At 42.1% G+C, this 19,153-nt stretch overlaps 1 protein-coding gene and 1 non-coding gene across 6 annotated transcripts in view; both read left to right on the forward strand.

Annotated features, from left to right (window-relative positions):
• Slc12a6 (solute carrier family 12 member 6) overlaps positions 1–19,153 on the forward strand; it is a 65,395-nt gene that overhangs the window by 26,885 nt on the left and 19,357 nt on the right. For 2 of the 5 annotated variants that reach the window (XM_042687849.1, XM_042687852.1), the window contains exons 3-14: positions 846–940; positions 1,736–1,867; positions 3,407–3,553; positions 5,514–5,568; positions 6,213–6,343; positions 7,785–8,026; positions 10,963–11,177; positions 13,023–13,181; positions 13,341–13,439; positions 13,690–13,747; positions 17,854–18,028; positions 18,253–18,371. In XM_042687849.1, coding sequence (XP_042543783.1) covers positions 846–940; positions 1,736–1,867; positions 3,407–3,553; positions 5,514–5,568; positions 6,213–6,343; positions 7,785–8,026; positions 10,963–11,177; positions 13,023–13,181; positions 13,341–13,439; positions 13,690–13,747; positions 17,854–18,028; positions 18,253–18,371 — 1,627 coding nt within the window. The remainder of the gene's footprint in view (positions 1–845; positions 941–1,735; positions 1,868–3,406; positions 3,554–5,513; positions 5,569–6,212; positions 6,344–7,784; positions 8,027–10,962; positions 11,178–13,022; positions 13,182–13,340; positions 13,440–13,689; positions 13,748–17,853; positions 18,029–18,252; positions 18,372–19,153) is intronic. The other 3 variants (XM_042687850.1, XM_042687853.1, XM_042687851.1) reach the window with 2 other exon arrangements.
• Positions 6,703–6,834, forward strand: LOC122114738. Its single transcript, XR_006148624.1, has one exon. It is a non-coding gene; the product is annotated as a small nucleolar RNA SNORA51 (small nucleolar RNA).

Genomic DNA, 19,153 nt, shown 5'->3' on the forward strand with positions numbered 1-19,153 from the left:
ACTCTTCTTTTTTTCTTCACAGCTGGTTCATCAAATATCTGTTCAGTACCTCTTTTCACATTAAAAACAAACAAATAAAAAACATGGAAAGGTTTGTAAAGAATATTCTTGACCTAGTTCACAAGCCAGAGGTCAGACAGCTCTGTGGACAGAGATTTTTCTCCCCATTATCAGCTGCAACAGTGTGTTTGATAGGCCATGTCTAGAACAGTATTATACATTGAGTAGGTACTTAAATATTCAGTATTTTTCAGCTAGTCATGTCTGTAATCTTAGCTATTCAGTAGTTAGAGATCAGGAAGATCATGGCTCAAGGCTAAGCCAGACAAAAAGTTAGTGAGACTGTTTTAACCAACAAGGAGTTGGGACGGGGCTTGTGCTTTACATCCTATCTATACAAGAAGCATAAATAGGATGGTGTTCTAGGCTAGCCTGAGTATAAATGTAAGACACTATTAGAAAAATAAAGCCAAGAGCTGAGAGTGTGTGTCAAGCCAGGAGCTTGCCTGGCAAGCACAAGACCCTGAGTTTAAACCACAGTATCAGGAATAAAATTCTGTTTTTTTCACATATAGTTGGATAACTTCAAGAGTAGGGCCTCACAAGGCTGGCATTCTGAAGAAACAGTGTGTGTAGAAATTGTTGAATTCAGAGAAGGAAGACCTGTGTTTATTCTCTAGATACCTGTTTTTCCCCTGCTGGGAAGGAAGCAGTGCTGCAATCTTAAGACTACATTTGAATATGAAACATGTTTTCTCTTAACACAGAGGTGGTGCTTAGCTATGCAGTGCTGGTGTGTCTTCTGTAGCAATGAGAAACTAACATGGTTCACCTTTTTTTTCCAGATGATGGACATAAGAAAGCTAGAAATGCTTATCTCAACAATTCCAATTATGAAGAAGGAGATGAATATTTTGATAAAAACTTGGCACTTTTTGAGGTAATATGTGGGAAAAAACTATGAACAGGAACAGAGACCTTAAGATAATTGTCTTCTCTATCTGGTTTTAAAATGATCGAAGCTGGATAATGTAATAACTAGCATTAAATCATAATAGTTTTGTTATAGCTTCTTGTTGTGTTTACTTTTGTACAAAAAAATTACAGTAAAATGTTACGAAGTAAGGAAGACAAAAATGGACTTCTTAAACATGGAGAATTTTTCAATCTAATTTACATTGGAATAATCCTCTTAAGTACAAAGAACACTGTTTGTCCTGTTTGAAGGACCTTACAACTAATTAAACAGAAGTCACTGTAGAAAGCAGGCTGCCAGATTTGTAAGGGTCTTGTAAGTATATTTTAAGTGCAAATAATAATTGTAAGTATTTGAGGCAAAATGTGACATTTCACTTATGTATACATTGTAGAGTGTCTAGATCAATCTAATTAGCATATCACCTCTTACATGTTTTTAGTAGAAATATTGGGATTTTTACTTTATACTTTTGAAACGCACTAGATCTGAAAAAATGATTTCCTCCTGTAGATCTAGAACATTTCCCACCCCATCCTCTGGTAACCGCCACTCTCTTCTGCTTATGTGAGTTCAACCCTTGGATTACACATGCAACTAAAATCCTGTGGCCACCTGTCTTTCTGTGCATAGCTCATTTCACTTAGCACAAGAAGACATGTATACGTTTTATCTGATTTAGACATACTTTCCAGTTTGCTGTTAGAAAGTTTACTTTTGGCATTTTTTTTCATTCCTTCCATATTTCTGGCTTTGTAGGAAGAAATGGACACAAGACCAAAGGTGTCCTCTCTTCTTAATCGCATGGCCAATTACACTAATCTGACACAAGGAGCAAAGGAGCATGAAGAAGCTGAAAATATCACTGAAGGAAAAAAGAAACCCACCAAGGTGAGGCTTTAGAGTAACACAGGTAGATAAGGTATACAAGGAAGGAGGGGACATCCAAGGTACTACTTGGTATCAAATAAATGCCTGTTATATGTAAGCACAGTTCTGGGCACTGATCTCAGATCATGCAGTGTCCTTAGCTGTCATGTGAAGAGACATGGGAAGTCCTCAGGCTGTTTTAATTCTGCTGAAGTATGTAACACATTAAATGTTGAGAGATGCTTTAACAGAAATTGAGCAGAGTTAAAGAGACTGAGGGGAGGGAAAACGATTCCTCCCTTCAGACATGTTTCTGCTTCAGGTCAGGCAGGAAATACCCCTCTGACAAGGCAGTGTTCAGCAGGGACCTAATCACTGTGAGGAGGTTGAGCAGGGTAGGAGAACAGCATTCCATGGAGAGAGAATAGCACATCTGTGCCACCTGCCAGTCGTCAAGTTCTTGTGGTGGGGAAGTGGGAGGAGTTTAAGTTTGGTTTGGCTTTTTTTTTTTTTTGTCAGTGGTGGGGCTTGAACTCTGGGCCAAAGCACTGTCTCTGTACTCTTCAGCTCTAGGCTAACACTCTACCACTTGAACCACAGCATTACTTCTCGTTTTCTAGTGGTTTATTGGAGGTAAAAGTCTCATGGAATTTCCTGCCCAGGCTGGCTTTGAACCATGATCCTCAGATCTCAGCCTCCTGAATAGCTAGGATTATAGGGGTCAGCCACTGGTGCCCTGATAGCTTTTTTTTTTTTTTGGGGGGGGGGGTTGGTCCTGGGGCTTGAACTCAGGGCCTGGACACTTTTTTTTTGAGCTTTTGTGCTCAAAGCTACCCCTTGTGCTCTCTACCCTTGAGCCTCAGCACCACTTCAGGCATTTTTTGTTATTTTTATTGGAGGTAAGTCTCATGGATAAGTCTCACAGATGTTCCTTCCCAGGCTGGTTTTGAACCATTATCCCCAGATCTCAGCCTCCCGAGTAGCTAGGATTACAGGCATGAGCCACTGGTGTCTGGCTTCTTTGCTTTTTTGAGACAGGGTCTTGCCATGTAGTCCATGTTGTTCTTAAATTTGCTATTGTGCCTCAGCTTCCTGAATGTTGGGATTATAGGTATTCCATCATACCCCAGAAATTGTTGGGTTTTTAAAAGACTAAAGCCAATTTTTTTTTTTTTTTTTGGGTCAGTTGTGGGATTTGAACTCGGCCTGAGCGCTGTCTCTCAGCTCTTCAGCTCAAGGCAAGCGCTCTACCACTTGAGTTACAGTGCCACTTCCTAAAGCCAATTTTTCTTGTTTGGGACACACTTAAGTTTGTTTGTGGCCAAATGACTGTGTCTAATTAAAACATATAGAGGTAGGTAGAATGGAAGGGTACCAGCATTGAGTAAAAAAGCACAAGGCCCCAAATTCAAGCTCCATACTAGCATGCACATTTACACACACAGACACAGACACACACACACACACACACACACACACACACACGGGGAAAGAATTAATGTATCTATTATGGAGATGATTGTGTAATTTTTTTCCTTCTGTCTGCATTTTTCTTCCCAGACGCCCCAAATGGGCACCTTCATGGGTGTCTACCTCCCATGTCTACAAAATATTTTTGGAGTGATTCTGTTTCTGCGGCTTACATGGGTAGTGGGCACTGCCGGAGTTCTTCAGGCCTTTATAATTGTCCTTATCTGCTGCTGCTGTGTAAGTCCTGCACTTGCTCCTGGAGATGGTTTCCTACTGTGAACTTCCTGAGAATTTGTGCACTTGATCTCTGCAGAACTAAAACAAAAATTTTAAAAGATGCACTATCTCAACAAGAGACAGCATGCTGATACTAAAATCTAGAGAATTTTTCTTTAATGCAGGGTGCCTTTCACTCACGCCTGTAATCCTAGCTACTCAGGAGGCTGAGATTTGACGATCATGGTTCAAAGCCAGCCTGGGCAGGAAAGTCTGGGAGACTTATCTCCAATAAACTACTCGGAAAAGGTCAGAAGTGGCACTGTGGCTCAAGTGGTAGAGCACAAGCCTTGAGCAGAAGAGGCTCAGGGACAGCACCCAGGCCCTGAGTTCAAGCCCCAGGACCAGCATAAATTTTTTTTTTTCATTCAGTGCCTGTTAATTGCTTGCTAGCTATTCTGATGAACTAGAAATTAATTATAAGGCAAGGCTTCATCTGGAGTGAAAGATAAAGTCCTCGTCTTCAAAGAAGTCAAAATCCGAATCATGTTGAGTTTGGTAGAACCAAAGTTGTAACAGATTATATTTTAAAAAGTGGTGCACTACTTCAACATGCATTCAGAATCAAAGCTGACAGTTATTTGGTGGGTTTGATTTGGTGCAGCTTCGCCTTCCTCATCCCTCCCTGCAGTTCAGTTTCATTTGGTTTGCTTTTGAAGTTCCCTCACCATTTCCTGCAGCTCAGGTCTTCTCTCCCCTACACTGAGAACTCCTTTTCTTATATATCTTAGTCATATGTGTCCATTTCATTACATATTTCTACTGTTCTCTTTTTTTCCTTGCCTCCTTCATTCTTGTCCTCAGCTGAGAACTATACAAAGCAGGCTAATAAGTAACAGTGACCGTGTAATAATTTCATGGTACTAGCATTTCTTCTCATTTTCTCAGGCTTGAAACTTGCAAGACATACTTGACGCTTGGCTTTCTTCCCATATCTAGTCAGCTCTTCAGGCCAATCTGTCCTCTTCTGAAACTTGTACATCCAACTTTTCCATTTTACTCCCACTACCAGCACCATTGCTTTAGCCCCTTGCTGAGCCCCTTGCCTCTAGCTCTAGTTACTCATTCTCTGCAATTTGTTCTGTACTGTGCTAGGTCATGTTTTCTTTTGAGTACAGTTGTTATGTACTCACATTTTTAGTTATTCTCTTGATTACAGAATATTGTTCTTGGTATCATAGCTAGTCTTCAGATTCTAACATGTTTTCCCCTCCTATTCTTTTTTTTTTTTGGTCAGTCATGGGTCTTGAACTGTGGGCCTGGGCGCTGTCCCTCAGCTCTTCAGCTCAAGGCTAGCACTCTACCACTTGAGCCACAGTGCCACTTCCGGTTTTCTGGTGGTTTATTGAAAATAAGAGTTTCAGGGACTTTCCTGCCTGGGCTAGCTTTGAACCGCAAATCTCAGATCTCAGCCTGCTGAGTAGCTAGGATTACAGGCGTGAGCCACCGGCGCCCGGCTCTGGCTATTCTTTTTTAAGTATCTCATGCTTTATTTCTCATTAACTAGGAGATTCAAGGTGACTTCAGGGTTTTGTGCTGTTTTAATCTGGTCAAGACAGGGTCTTGCTATGTAGCCCTTTCTGGTCTCAAACTCAAATCCTTCTGCCTTGGGTTCTCAAAGGCTGTGGTTTACAGCCAAGCACTACCACTCCCAGCCATCCATGGTTCTTAGCAACACCTGATGTACTGGTTTGAATGTTAGGGCTATTTTAACCATCAGTTTCTGGTAATGTTCATGTGATTAGTGCAGTAGAACTGCCACATTGTCTCATTTCCATACTGTTACTTATACCAGCTCCCTCTACAAAAGCAGGTAGAGCTGAGTATTTAGTAGATGCTCTGAGGTTCACAGATGGGAGAAAAAAAATTCAGAAGAGTCCCCTTCATGCTGTAACAACGTTTTGTTCTGCTCTTTCTATAGACAATATTGACTGCTATCTCCATGAGTGCCATTGCCACTAACGGAGTGGTGCCAGGTTAGTAGGCAGTTACTGTGTATTTGTGCTATAAAGCCAGAGGTACGGTACAAACTTCCAAGGAACGGATGCCGAAGTCTAGGAGAATAAATGTCTGCAGGCTATAGCAATAACACTATTTGGCTTTAGGATTGGCTTTACAAAATGATTTTCTAGGGCACTTGCCTAGCAAGTATGAGGCCCAGAGTACAAATTCCAGTATTATTCTACATACACACTCAAATAATGCAAAGGCTGACAGAGAATGTGAAGCAAAGTTTAGGGCTAGGACATTTGTTAAGTATCAGGGCTTGCTTAGCAAGCATGGAGCCCTAACCAAAGACATAGAAAAAACTCATTGTTTTCTAGACTGCAGTGCTCTAATTTCAGTCACTTTCTTAGATTCTTAGAATATATTTATTGGCCTATCTTATGCTTTTAGTAAATACTCTGATTTTCTTTTTCTAATAGTGCTATGATGTACTGCTTCCTGTACTGATGTGCAGTATATCCTATAACACATCCTGCAAATAGGACCTATTTTCTGGCCTACACAGTTTTCAAAGACCTGAGACATTCATCTTTCATACAGATGCTTATGACTTCTTTCCATCCTTCTTGCTGCTGAACTCTCCTGACCATGTTCACTCTGTTTTGTCTTTTAGCTGGGGGCTCATACTTTATGATTTCCCGGGCACTGGGCCCTGAGTTTGGTGGAGCTGTTGGCCTCTGCTTTTACCTTGGTACCACATTTGCAGCAGCCATGTATATCCTTGGTGCCATTGAAATTTTTCTGGTGAGTAATGACTTAATCATGGTCTACAATAAAGTATAGATAGAGATTTGCATTTATTTTGTCCTTGGGTATCAGAGCTTATGAGAAATAAGCTTTATGCATCAGTTGAGTGACTGACAGCTCACTGTTACTGGGCTTGATTGTGAATCTGAGGCAGAAGGTTGAGCTGTCTTTTGCTTGCCTGTGTTTTTCCTTCTGTCAGAGATTGCCATCACTGTACTACCTCTACCAGAAAATTAAAGTGCCATCAGGGAAAAAGTCAATGCTCGTCTTTTTGATATCTTTATCCTAGTCACACAAAATATTTCCTGGTCTTTGCTCACCTAGGGTATGTTTTCTTACTATTGAGAGTAGTGACCGGCCTCCTGGTACTTACCACATGCTGTGTTCTTAGGCTAACTATATAGAAAGCGGGAGCAGAATAACCCTACCCCATATATACCTCAATACGGGCCCTGTGCCATATCTGTATTGTGAATGGGGAGACATGAGGAAAAACATAAAAAATAAAGTAGGCTGGGTGCTGGTGGCTCATGCCTGTAATCCTAGCTACTCAGGAGGCTGAGATCTGAGGATTGCGGTTCAAAGCCAGCCCAGGCAGGAGAGACCGTGAGACTCCTATCTCCAATAAACCACCAGAAAACCGGAAGTGGCACTGTAGCTCAAGTGGTAGAGTGCTCGCCTTGAGCTGAAGAGCTGAGGGACAGTGCCCAGGCCCAGAGTTCAAGCCCCATGACCGACCAAAAAAAATAAAAAATAAAAAAGTAGTGCTGGAAGAAACAGGGTCAAGGTTATTTTTATTCTTTTGTTTATCCCTATGAATAAAGAAAGTAATTCAGGCTTATGCTTGTTACCCTAGCTACTCAGGATCTGAGGATTCGGGTTCAAAGCCACCCCAAGGAAAGTTGGTGATGCTTTTTTTTTTTTTTGCCGGACCTGAGCTTGAACTCAGGGCCTGGGCACTGTCCCTGAGCTTTTTGCTCAAGGCTAGCACTCTATCACTTGAGTTACAGTGCCACTTCCGGCCTTTTCTGTTTATGTGGTACTGAGCAACTAAACCCAGGGCTTCATGCATGCTAGGAGCTGTCTATGAAGTAGTAGAGCACCAGCCTTGAGCAAAAAAGCTAAGGGTTAGCACCTAAGCCCTAAATTCAAGCCCTACTACAAAACACTACAACACAAAACACATAAAAGCATTACTACTACTAATTCCTTTTTCCCATTTGGAAATGAAGTTATTCAGTACAGCAAGTAGAAAGAAAAATCTATGGCATCCCAGTTTATAGACATCTAGATCAAAATAGAAAATGGGCTTATTCTCCAAGTGTTTTATGCTTCAACTGGGCTTTCTTTCATAAAAGCAATTGGAAACGACTTTAGCTCTTTGTTCAGCTTTGAAGTGTTTTATTGCTGCTCTTTTTTTTTTTATTGCTGCTAACAGGTATACATCGTCCCTCGAGCTGCAGTCTTCCGCAGTGATGATGCACTCAAGGAGTCAGCAGCCATGCTAAATAACATGCGTGTCTATGGCACAGCCTTCCTGGTTCTCATGGTCTTGGTGGTGTTCATCGGAGTGCGCTATGTGAACAAGTTTGCATCACTTTTCCTGGCTTGTGTCATTGTTTCCATCCTGGCCATCTATGCGGGAGCCATCAAGTCTGCCTTCGCCCCACCACACTTCCCGTAGGTGTCTGTGTCTTGGCGTAGTAGTCAGTGATGAGTTAGTCAGCATTTTATAGAGTCTCTGTGAAACTCTCTGTTGGCCATTTTGTGGCAGGGTGCCTCCCAGCAAACTGCTCTACTCATCCTCTTCCTTACATCCTAAGACAGAGCCAACCTCAGTACCTACCACCTAGACAGAGCCTAGACAGAGCCAACATTAGTACCCACCAGCCAGACAGAAGCATTAGGTGTTTTCCCCTGGATTATGATCACCTGTATATGTGTAGGTATAGATGGATGGGTGGATGGACGGACGGACGCACAGATGGATGGATGGACAGACGGATGGACGGATGATTGGTTGGATAAACCAGTCACAAGCCACTTTACAATAGTGTGGCCATTGCTTGCCACCTTTATAAGGAATCACATATTACTGAATTCCTTTTATTAATGAAAAATTCATAGGGTCACAAGCATTGTAGACTCTTGTCTGACTTGGTTTATTAAATTTTTTATTCTATCTTAGTTTCATAAATGCTAGAAATTTCTAGTCAGAAAATAAAGGAAAATGAATGCCACACCATTCGCATTATCTGTACATAGATAAAATTCAATGCTGTAATATAAGTACCTTACAGTGTACTTGTGAAGTAGTAGATTTGTGCAAATCTGTCATAAGCTCATCTTATGACATAGGGGCTAGAGGGCACTGAGTGTTCTTACAGAGATGGTCTTTAAAAGGTCATCTGTGCTGGCACTGGTGGCTCACACCTGTAATCCTAGCTACTCAGGAGGCTGAGATCTGAGGATTCAAAGCCAGCCCAGGCAAGAAAGCCTGTAAGACTCTTTTCTCCAATAAACCACCAGAAAACCGGAAGTGGTGCTGTGGCTCAAGTGATAGAATGCTAGCCTTGAGCTAAATTGCTGAGGGATAGTGCCTAGGCCCAGATTTCAAGCATCATGACTCATACACAAAAAGAGAGGTCATCTGGATTGCTTGAGCATCAAACTCATCAAATCTGTTGATTTAATTACATTACAGAAAAGTAGCTATTTTCATGATAAAAAAAGCACAAGTCTAATGAGGCTTAATAAAGTGAATTAATGGTAGAGCAAGAACTCAAACTTAGGGGCTGGGAAGGTGGCTCAGTGGTAGAGTGCTTGCCTTGCATATATGAGGCCCTGGGTTCAATTTCTTAGCACCACAGTAAGTAGAAAAGGCCGGAAGTGGTGCTGTGGCTCAAGTGGTAGAGTACTAGCTAGCCTTGAGCTGAGGGATAGCACCGAGGCCCAGAGTTCAGGCCTCACGACCGACCAAAAAAAAACAAAAAACCATGACCTTAGTGACTTTTCTTTACTCCTATTGAGTATTTTGCTGTGTCATGCTATACAATAATAGTTTTTGTCATAACTTTTTGGTATGCTTCTCTAGGAGTTATAAAATGGCTGAAGGTCTCATTTAGAATCATAAAAAATTTAGAGTTTAGAGGTGATGTTTTGGCTATAACTCAGCTTGGGAAGTTCCATTTTGCTTCAGGTTCTCCTTTGGGGCTTCTCCTTTTCTTTTCTGGCTGGGAAAAGTGGTGTTTTATTTAAAGTATTCCAGCAAAACAAGACCAAAAAACAAAACAGGATTGTTGGAAGTTGTTGAAACTGAGTAGTAAGTAGATACATGGTTCATTTGTATGTATATAATCATTTCTCAGATTCCAAAAGTTGCTTTCCTTTTACCTAAGATACTTTAACTCTGTGTGTGTGTGTGTGTGTGTGTGTGTGTGTGTGTGTGTGTGTGTGTGTGTGTGTGAGTGTGTGTTATTCTTGTGTTTGTATTTGTAAGTCTGGGTAGAAGAAAAAGTAACTAGTATTTGTATTATCCTTAAATATTCTCATTCCCTCTGGGTCTGAGCTTCAATCCAAAACAGTTTCCTGTTAGGCTAGAGAGGGATGTGCTTTTTCATTCTAGCTATGCTGTCTTTCTTACAACAGTAGCTAGAAAGTTTATCAGAACATTTCCCAAGGGGTTGTGATAAATGAAAGTTTTTTTGTTTGTTTGTTTTTGAGTGTTTTCTTTGGCCTAGGAAGGCAAAAGGTATGTGGCGGGTGGGGGTGGGGGGGAGACACATTTTGAACTCTGGGCCTGGGCACTGTCCCTCAGCTCTTCAGCTCAAGGTGAGTGCTCTACCACTTAAGCCACAGCACTACTTCCAGTTTTCTGGTGGTTTATTGGAGATAAGAGTCTCACGGACTTTCCTGCCCGGGCTGACTTTGAACCGTGATCCTCAGATCTCAGCCTCCTGAGTAGCTAGGATTACAGGCATGAGCCACCTGCACCTGACTAACATATACTGCCTTCTCACAGTTCTTATTGACAATACTGAGGTTTGAACTGAAGGCCTGGCCCTTGATAGACAGATGTTCTTACCCCTGGAGCCACATCCCAAGCACATTTTTGCTTTAGTTAATTTTTCAAGTTGGTCTGGTTGGATTTTTTTGTTTTGTTTTTGTTTTTCAGGGCCTGTCTCAGACTATAATCCTCCTATCCAAGGGTATCTGCATAGTTGCAATCATGGGCAGTACTGTACCATCAACCCAGCTTTATTAGTTGAAATAAGAATTAGTAAATTTTGTCTGGACTGGCACCAAACTGTGATCTTCCTAATCTACGCCTCCCAAATAGTGGAAATTATAGGCATGAACCATTGCACTTGGTGAATTCTACCACTTCCTGCCACCTGTATGACCTTTTACAGAATTCTGTGTACATTTAGACTTCAGTCCCTCTACCCATAGAATAGAAATACTAATCCATCATGAGATCACTGTAAGGATTAAACGGGTCGTTGTTCATAGTGCTTTGAACAATCCTAATTTCTTTCCTACCTACATTAGTAGAAGCTCTTAGAGATGAGTTCCATCTCCTCTTTCTCCTCCCCCCACTCCTTTTTTTCCTTTAGGGTTTGCATGCTGGGTAACCGCACCCTTTCATCAAGACACATTGACATCTGCTCGAAGACCAAGGAGATTAACAACATGACAGTACCATCCAAATTATGGAGCTTCTTCTGTAACTCAAGTCAGTTTTTCAATGCCACCTGCGATGAATACTTTGTTCACAATAATGTCACTTCAATCCAGGGCATCCCTGGGTTGGCTAGTGGCATCATCACAGGTAAGTGAGGGTGTTCCTAGACATAGTTACATTATTCTGCAAGGAGAGCAGGCTTTCCCAACTTAGACCTTTCTCCCAGGCTCCTGCCAGGTGGTGGTGGTCAAACCCCGTGTCAGCCTTGGACTTCACTGCTGTCTTAGACCTCTGTTATCCCTAAAGAGTCTGCCCTGGTGCTACTTCCTTCATACTCGCAACTCAGCATATTTCTACTTCACTTTCTTCCCACCCCGCCCACTTTTTTTTTTTTTTTTTTGAGAAGCAGGATCTAGCTGTGTAGTCCTGCTGGCCTCCCGCTGACTATGCAGTCTGGGCTGCCCTGCAGCTCACAGCCCTGCTTCAGCCTCCTCAGTGTTAGAGTTAGAGGCTTGCACCATCACTGTAGCGCTCTGCTTGTTTTGTTAATGAAATTGTCTTCTGTCCAGGGCTTTATTTGCAGAGTGGATTCTGTTAAAATGTAACTCCCTTTTGACAGCTGAGAAAATCACTTTTTAGGCTAGAATATGGTAGTCAGTGTCTTGTCTTTTTTGCTTAGCTGGTCCTTAACTCCTGTGCTCTAATAGTAGCTCTGGCCTCAGCCTCCTGAGGGAGGAGCCACTGTGTCTGGCATTGTGTATTCTTTTGGTCCTGGGACTTGAACTCAGAGCTTGGGCGCTGTCCCTGAACTTTTGTGCTCACAGCTAGCACTCTATCACTGGGCCATAGATATACTTACAGCTTTCTGGTGGTTAATTAGAGATAAAAGTCTTATGGGCTTTCCTGCCTGGGCTGGCTTTGCATTGTGATCCTTAGATCTCAGCCTCCTGAATAGCTAGGATTACAGGCATGAGCCACCAGTGCCTGGCTGGCTTTGTGTATTCTTGAAAAATAGCCAGTGTTCTTCCTGCAGTGACAGATAAAGTAAAACAATGTTAGGCCACCACATGTGACCTGGTCTGTACATGTCTGGTCTGCACTTGTGTTTTCCTAACAGCTAAATTTCTGAAACTCTCCCTGATTGACATCTATAATAAAAGTTTGTTCCACAGATTCCTTTTCACACTAAACAAGATAATGTGAGGATGTTAGAAACTGTACTGATGGCTGATAGAAAATAATAAAGGGGCTGGGCACCCGGCGCTCACACCTGTATCCTAAGCTACTCAGGAGGCTGAGAGCCAAGTCTCACAGTTCACAGCCTGACCAGGAAAGTTCATGAGACCCCATACTCTTATCTCCAATAACTACTCAGAAAAAGCTGGAAGTGGAGCTGTGGCTCAAATGGTAGAGTGCTAGCTTGAGTACAGAGAGGCTCAGGGACAGCACCCAGGCCCCATGATGGACCAAAAAAAATTACTTATCAAAAAGCATTAAGCTTTTATTTATATGTTTTATTGTGAGTATAAGCATGTGTATATATGCTTAAGTTGAAGCAAACAACCTTTTAAAAACTACCACAGGGGGTGGGGTATAGCTCAGTGGTACAGCACTTGTGTAGGCTCTGGGTTCTATCCTTAGCACCTGAAAACAAAATCAGACCTAATACTCTATAAGGCTAAGGGGATGGCTTAAGTGGTAGAACACCTGCCTAGCAAGCACAAAGCTCTGAGTTCAAATCCTGGTACCACCACCCCCAAATATATGTGTGTACGTATATATGTATATATGTATGTGTATATATGTATGTGTGTATATGTATGTGTGTATGTATGTGTGTATACATATATATATATATATATATATATATATATGTACACATATATACACACACACACAAGAAGTATGTGATGATGGATGTTGTTTGGATAGGAAGCCATGTAATCATGTTTCCCTACTGCTTCTAACTATAATCTTTTATTCCCACTGCAGAGAACCTTTGGAGTAATTATTTGCCTAAAGGGGAGATCATTGAAAAGCCTTCGGCCAAATCAGCTGACATCTTGGGTAGCTTAAACCATGACTACGTGCTTGTGGACATCACCACCTCCTTCACTCTCCTGGTGGGCATCTTCTTCCCCTCTGTCACAGGTGAGCACATAGGCTGTTTATTCTAGAAGCTGTGAATCTAGAAAGATATTTTTATCAAAAGACAGAATGATGTTCTCTGGGTTCTTAGGTTTGTCTTTAGTCTCCAATATCCAAGGGTCCAGGAACTCTGGAAGTTCACTTGGTTTTCTCTCTCTAAAGGTATCATGGCGGGATCAAACAGGTCTGGAGATTTGAAAGACGCTCAGAAGTCCATCCCCATTGGAACCATTCTTGCCATCCTGACCACATCCTTTGTCTGTATCCTTTTGGTGGTCTAGTCTGAGCCTTAGTCCATTATAAGTAGGATGACCACTGTTGTATCATAGCAGGATGGTCTCAACTTTACCACCTCACTTGTTGCTAGATAATCTGCCTACCTCACATGCATAATTCAAGAATGATTTTATGGGACCACTGAACTTAGAAATCCACTTACTGATAGAACTATCCTGAGTGTCTGTCTGATGTTAGAGGGTAAGATGAGTTTCTTTAACTCTCAGAATGACAGACTTGAGCAACGTTGTCCTTTTTGGTGCATGCATTGAAGGAGTTGTTCTTAGAGACAAGTGAGTGGTCAGTTTCTTTGTAATTATTGTCTGTCTTCCATGTGCTCTGCTCATCTAGCATAGCTCCAAGATAGGTGCAATCTCAAAAACTCAGCCTGAGTGGGCTGGGAAGGTGGCTCAGTGGTAGAGCGCTTGCCTTGCATGCATGAGGCCCTGGGTTCGATTCCTCAGCACCATATAAGCAAAAAAGAAAAAAAAAAAAGCTGGAAGTAGCACTGTGGCTCAAGTGGTAGAGTGCTAGCCTTGAGCTGAAGAGCTGAGGGACAGCTCCCAGGCCCAGAGTGCAGGCCCCATGACCGGACCCAAAAAAAAAAAAAAAAAAACTCAGCCTGAGGTATCAATTATGACCAAGAAATAGACAATGCAGAGACTGGGCTAGAATGTAGCTCATTGGTAGCATGCTTGTTTAGCACATGCAAAGCTCATGCATTGATCCCCAACACTGAAAAAAAAAAAAAAGAAATATGTACATATATTTTCCCCAACAATTTAATGAAGAATAAGGGCCAAAATGTTGTTATAAATATGTGAGATGCAATGAATATAGCTCCTCAAAAAGGCAGTAAATTTGCCTGAATAATAAATACTGCCCTGTATACCAAGAACTTCTGGAAAACTAAACCAAAATGAAGGAGAAAAAAAAAATCAACTTTGCATTGTCTCCAACATCTCCTCTATAGAAGATAGGTGTCTATGTAACTCTGTTTAGCATTCTAAATAAAAGCCTGAAACTTTGATTTCCTTTGTGAAGGCTGACGTTTATTTTCTAACATTTCCAATGAAACCTATTACTTTTCATATTTCCCATCTTGTTTAGTAGTTACCCCTCTCCAAAGACAGCAATCTAAGTTTTTGTTTTGTTTTGTTTGTTTTTTTTGGGTCCGGTCATGGGGTCTGAACTTGGGGCCTGGGTGCTGTCCCTCAGCTCTTCAGCTCAAGGCTAGCGCTCTACCACTTGAGCCACAGCGCCACTTCCGGCTTTTTTCTTTTTGCTTATGTGGTGCTGAGGAATTGAACCCAGGGCCTCAGGCATGCAAGACAAGCGCTCTACCACTGAGCTACCTTCCCAGCCCAGAAATCTAAGTTTAATTAGACCTTTCCATCAGTTCTGTCATCCAGATGGTTTCACAGCCCTGTAAATTCTTTCAACTTTAATCTATCTTATTATTTCCCTTGCTTCTATATCCCTATCACTTACTCTGATTTTTTGCCTGCAAGTCTGTAACAATCTCCCTTTCATGTTTACCACTTTGTAATCCTCACCCACTGCACTGCCATCAGGATGATTTCTCTAAAACACAGAATTTGGTCAACAAGATCCCTGCTTCTGAGACTGCCATGGCCCTTTAAACCATTACTCTGAGCTCCCCTCTGCCCACTTCTGCTCTTTTCTCCCACCCTTCCCCATGAGTTCCGTCTGCTCAGGCCACATCCTAGAGGTATGTTTTGTTTGTTTCAAGTCTCTCTCCATCTGTACTTTTGCCTGGCTTCCATTGCTTAGGAATGAACAGATTTAGATTCATTCACCAAGACTAGGTGAAGAGTCTTATGCCCTATACAGTCAACCCATATTCCTCACTCCTCCCTTGAACATACTGTGTTGTTGCACTATCCTATTACATTGTCAGTACTCATCTTTATCTCACTTTCCCTATTAGACTGAGCTGTTTGAGAATAGTAAGTCTAACACATGCTGTACAACTATATGTATGTATATATAAGTAAGTGCAGCCAGGCACCAGTGGCTTTGTCTGTAATCCTGATCAGCCTGGTTCAAAGCCAGCGCTGGCAGGAAAGTCCGTGAGACTTTTCTCTCCAATTAATCACAGAAAAAAAAGTGGAAGTGGTGCTGTGGCTCAAGTGGCAGAGTGCTAGCATTGAGCAAAAAGGAGCTCAGGGACAGCGCCCAGGCCCTCAGTTGTTCAAGCTCCAGGACCAGCAAAAAAAAAAAAAGCAGGGCTGGGAAGGTGGCTCAGTGGTAGAGCGCTTGTCTTGCATGCCTGAGGCCCTGGGTTCGATTCCTCAGCACCCACATAAGCAAAAAGAAAAAAGCCGGAAGTGGCGCTGTGGCTCAAGTGGTAGAGTGCTAGCCTTGAGCTGAAGAACTGAGGGACAGTGTCCAGGCCCAGAGTTCAGGCCCCATGACTGGACTCCAAAAAAAAAAGCAAATAAGTAGCTCAATATACATATATATATGAATATAATATATGTATATGTATATATGCACACACAGTATTTTCTTTCAAGACTATTATAAGAAGAGATGTGTGGAGCTTGGTAAATTATATCACAATCTCAGAACACATACACAAAATTAGGACAGTGAAGAGGAAGAGAGGGCTAGTGATTGGGAATAAATACTGGAGGGACTTTGGGTACTAATTATGTTCTGTTATTTGATCTTTGTGATGGTTATATGGATAATACTAAATCTAGTATCCTAGATACTTGGAAGGCTGAGATCTAGAGGACTTCAGTTCGAAGTCAGCTTGGTCAGGAAAGTCCAACAGCCAAAATGACTAGTAAAAACCCAGGCTGGAGGTGGGGCTCATCCAGGTGGTACACCATCTGCTGAACAAGTGCTGCATGGACTTTGAATGAGAAGGCTGGTGCCAGTTCAAACCTAAAGACAAGCCCTCATACATTTCATTGAAAGTAAAATCTTAGTATAACCTTTCTGGAAAGCATTTGGGCAGAGATTTTGAAGTAACATTAATAGATTAATTTGTTGTTGTTGTTGTTGGTCGTGGGGCTTGAACTCTGGGCCTAGACGTTGTCTGTGAGCTCTTCAACTGAAGGCTAGCGCTCTACCTCTTGAGCCACAGCACCACTTCTGGTTTTCTGGTGGTTAATTGGAGATAGTCTCAAAGACTTTCCTGCCCAGGCTGGCTTTTTGAACTGCAGTACTCAGATCTCAGCTTCATGAGTAGCTAGGATTACAGGCATGAGCCACCGGCGCCTGGCAATATATATGTATATATTTTAACTATTCTTTCAGGAATCTTCCAAAGGAAAATAATCTGTGTAAATGATTAATGTGTAAAGACATATCAATGCATAAAAACACTTATTATAACATTTTGCATAATAGAATAACAACCCTAGAAGAATAGGTAATACAAATCATGATGCAGTATTATTCAAACCACTAAAATTTTATTCATGGGTTGCCTAACACAGGAAAATGCATATGCTTAAAAAGAATTGATGATGATCGGTACAGTGAGATCCTACCCATGTTTTATAAATCGTGGTAAGACAAGCATGGTGGGGCATACCTGCAAGCCCAGCATCCAGAGGCTGAGGCACTAAGGTCACATGTCCAGAGCCAGCCTACACTGCCTAAGAAGATGTGAAGATCTCCCTTCTGCTTTTTGTGTTTTTCTGCCAATTTTTCTCCAAAAGCAATCTGAAGAGGATAGCTGCAAGTATAGCTTAATTTATTTTCTGGTCCTACTGTTTGCTTATTTTTTCGTAACATAAGTCATTGGTGCCTGTTGGATTTTGTTTTGCTTTGTTTTTCCCCCAGTGGTGCTGGAGATGAACCAAGAGCTTCATCCATGCTTTTCCTCTTTGTTTTTTGTTTTTTTTTGGGTCCGGTCCTGGGGCCTGAACTCTGGGCCTGAGTGCTGTCCCTCAGCTCTTCAGCTCAAGGCTAGCGCTCTACCACTTGAGCCATAAGCACCACTTCCGGCTTTTTTCTTTTTGCTTATGTGGTGCTGAGGAATCGAACCCAGGGCCTCAGGCATGCAAGGCAAGCACTCTACCACTGAGCCACCTTCCCAGCCCCATCCTCTTTGTTTATTTATATTAATTACTTATTTATTGAGTGGGTGACTGATCTTCCTATGAAAGCCTAGGCTGCCGTAAAACCCAGAATCCTTCTGCCTCAACCTCCTGAGTTCTAGGATTATGGGTATTTCCCACCATGCCTCACTCTAAATGTTTTTTGATCAGAGACATCTTCCTTTGCATTTCTCAGCATGCATGTCTATCTCAATTTTGATTCTGTAAAAATTATAAATAGAAAAGCTTGGTGGACATCCCCCTAGTCTTTCAATCTACATTATCTGCATAATAAAATTTCTTGTTTCTTTCTTTCTCAGATTTGGGGATGCTGTGAAAGGTAATTTAGTGGTCGGTACCTTATCTTGGCCGTCCCCATGGGTGATTGTTATTGGCTCCTTCTTTTCAACATGTGGGGCTGGACTTCAGAGCCTCACAGGTGCACCAAGGCTCCTGCAGGCGATTGCCAAGGACAACATCATACCATTTCTGAGAGTAAGCAGTTCCCTTCTTTGTCTCCTCCTTCTCCCCAGGCTCTGCTGTTAGTAGATAAATACAGAATGTGGGGGTTTTGTACAAGACTTCCAGATTCCTACTGGGAGTTTATACTTGATTGCTGTGAAGATGTTGAAAAGATAACTTGTTAAGACACTGTAGGCCAAAGGAACCAGGGCACATTTTCTAGGTCCTGTGCCTGAACCCTTCTCTCCTGTGTGCAGGTGTTTGGTCACAGCAAAGCCAATGGGGAGCCCACCTGGGCCTTACTTCTAACTGCAGCCATTGCAGAGCTGGGGATCCTCATTGCCTCTTTGGACCTTGTGGCCCCAATTCTTTCCATGTAAGAGCCACTTATTTCCTTGGATTATGTTTGCTTAGTGTGTAGTCACCTAACAGTGATCATGAGAGTTGACCGAACACAGATTCAACTTCAGCTGAATATTCTGAAGAACTGTTATGTAAGGTTAACTTCTATAAATTATTACAGTTTTTCCCTACCTATTCGATTTCAGGAGTTCCTTCCCCTCTCCCACTTTACTCCAGAGACTTACTTGCTAGGCAAGTACACCCCCCAGCCTGGCCTTCATTTCTGATTGGCAGTTGTTTGTAGCTTTGCTCTACAGTTAGCTTTTATTCATTCACCCATGATTTGTTGGTAACTTGTTACCTCCATGATTCTGGGAATATAAAGACAGATAATGCACAGTGTTAGGGAAGTGATGATAGCTCGAGAAACCAATGGTGCCTGTACGATGTGATGTGTGAACACCCGGCACTGTAGGTGCACTAAGGCAAAGAATCTGAGCAGAATACCATTTCTTTGTTGCTACTTTTTTAGTATTGGGGTTTGAATTCAGGGTTTTCCAGCACTTGATGGGCAAGTGCTCTACCATTTAGCCACACCTCCATCCTTTTTTGCTCTTGTTATTTTTGAGATAAGTTTTTGCTTTTTACCCACACTGACATGGAAGCCAATTTTCCTATTTGTGCTTCTCATAGCTAGAATAACAAACAGGTGCATGCCCTCATGCCAACTTTTTCTGTTGAGGTAGGGTCTGGTCCTCTGGGGCTGTCCTGGAACCAAGATCCTCCCAATCTCAGCTTTCTGATGTAGCTAGTATT

Source organism: Dipodomys spectabilis, unplaced genomic scaffold (genome assembly GCF_019054845.1).
Source record: "Dipodomys spectabilis isolate Male_0828 unplaced genomic scaffold, ASM1905484v1 ptg000108l, whole genome shotgun sequence".
NCBI lineage: Eukaryota > Metazoa > Chordata > Mammalia > Rodentia > Heteromyidae > Dipodomys > Dipodomys spectabilis.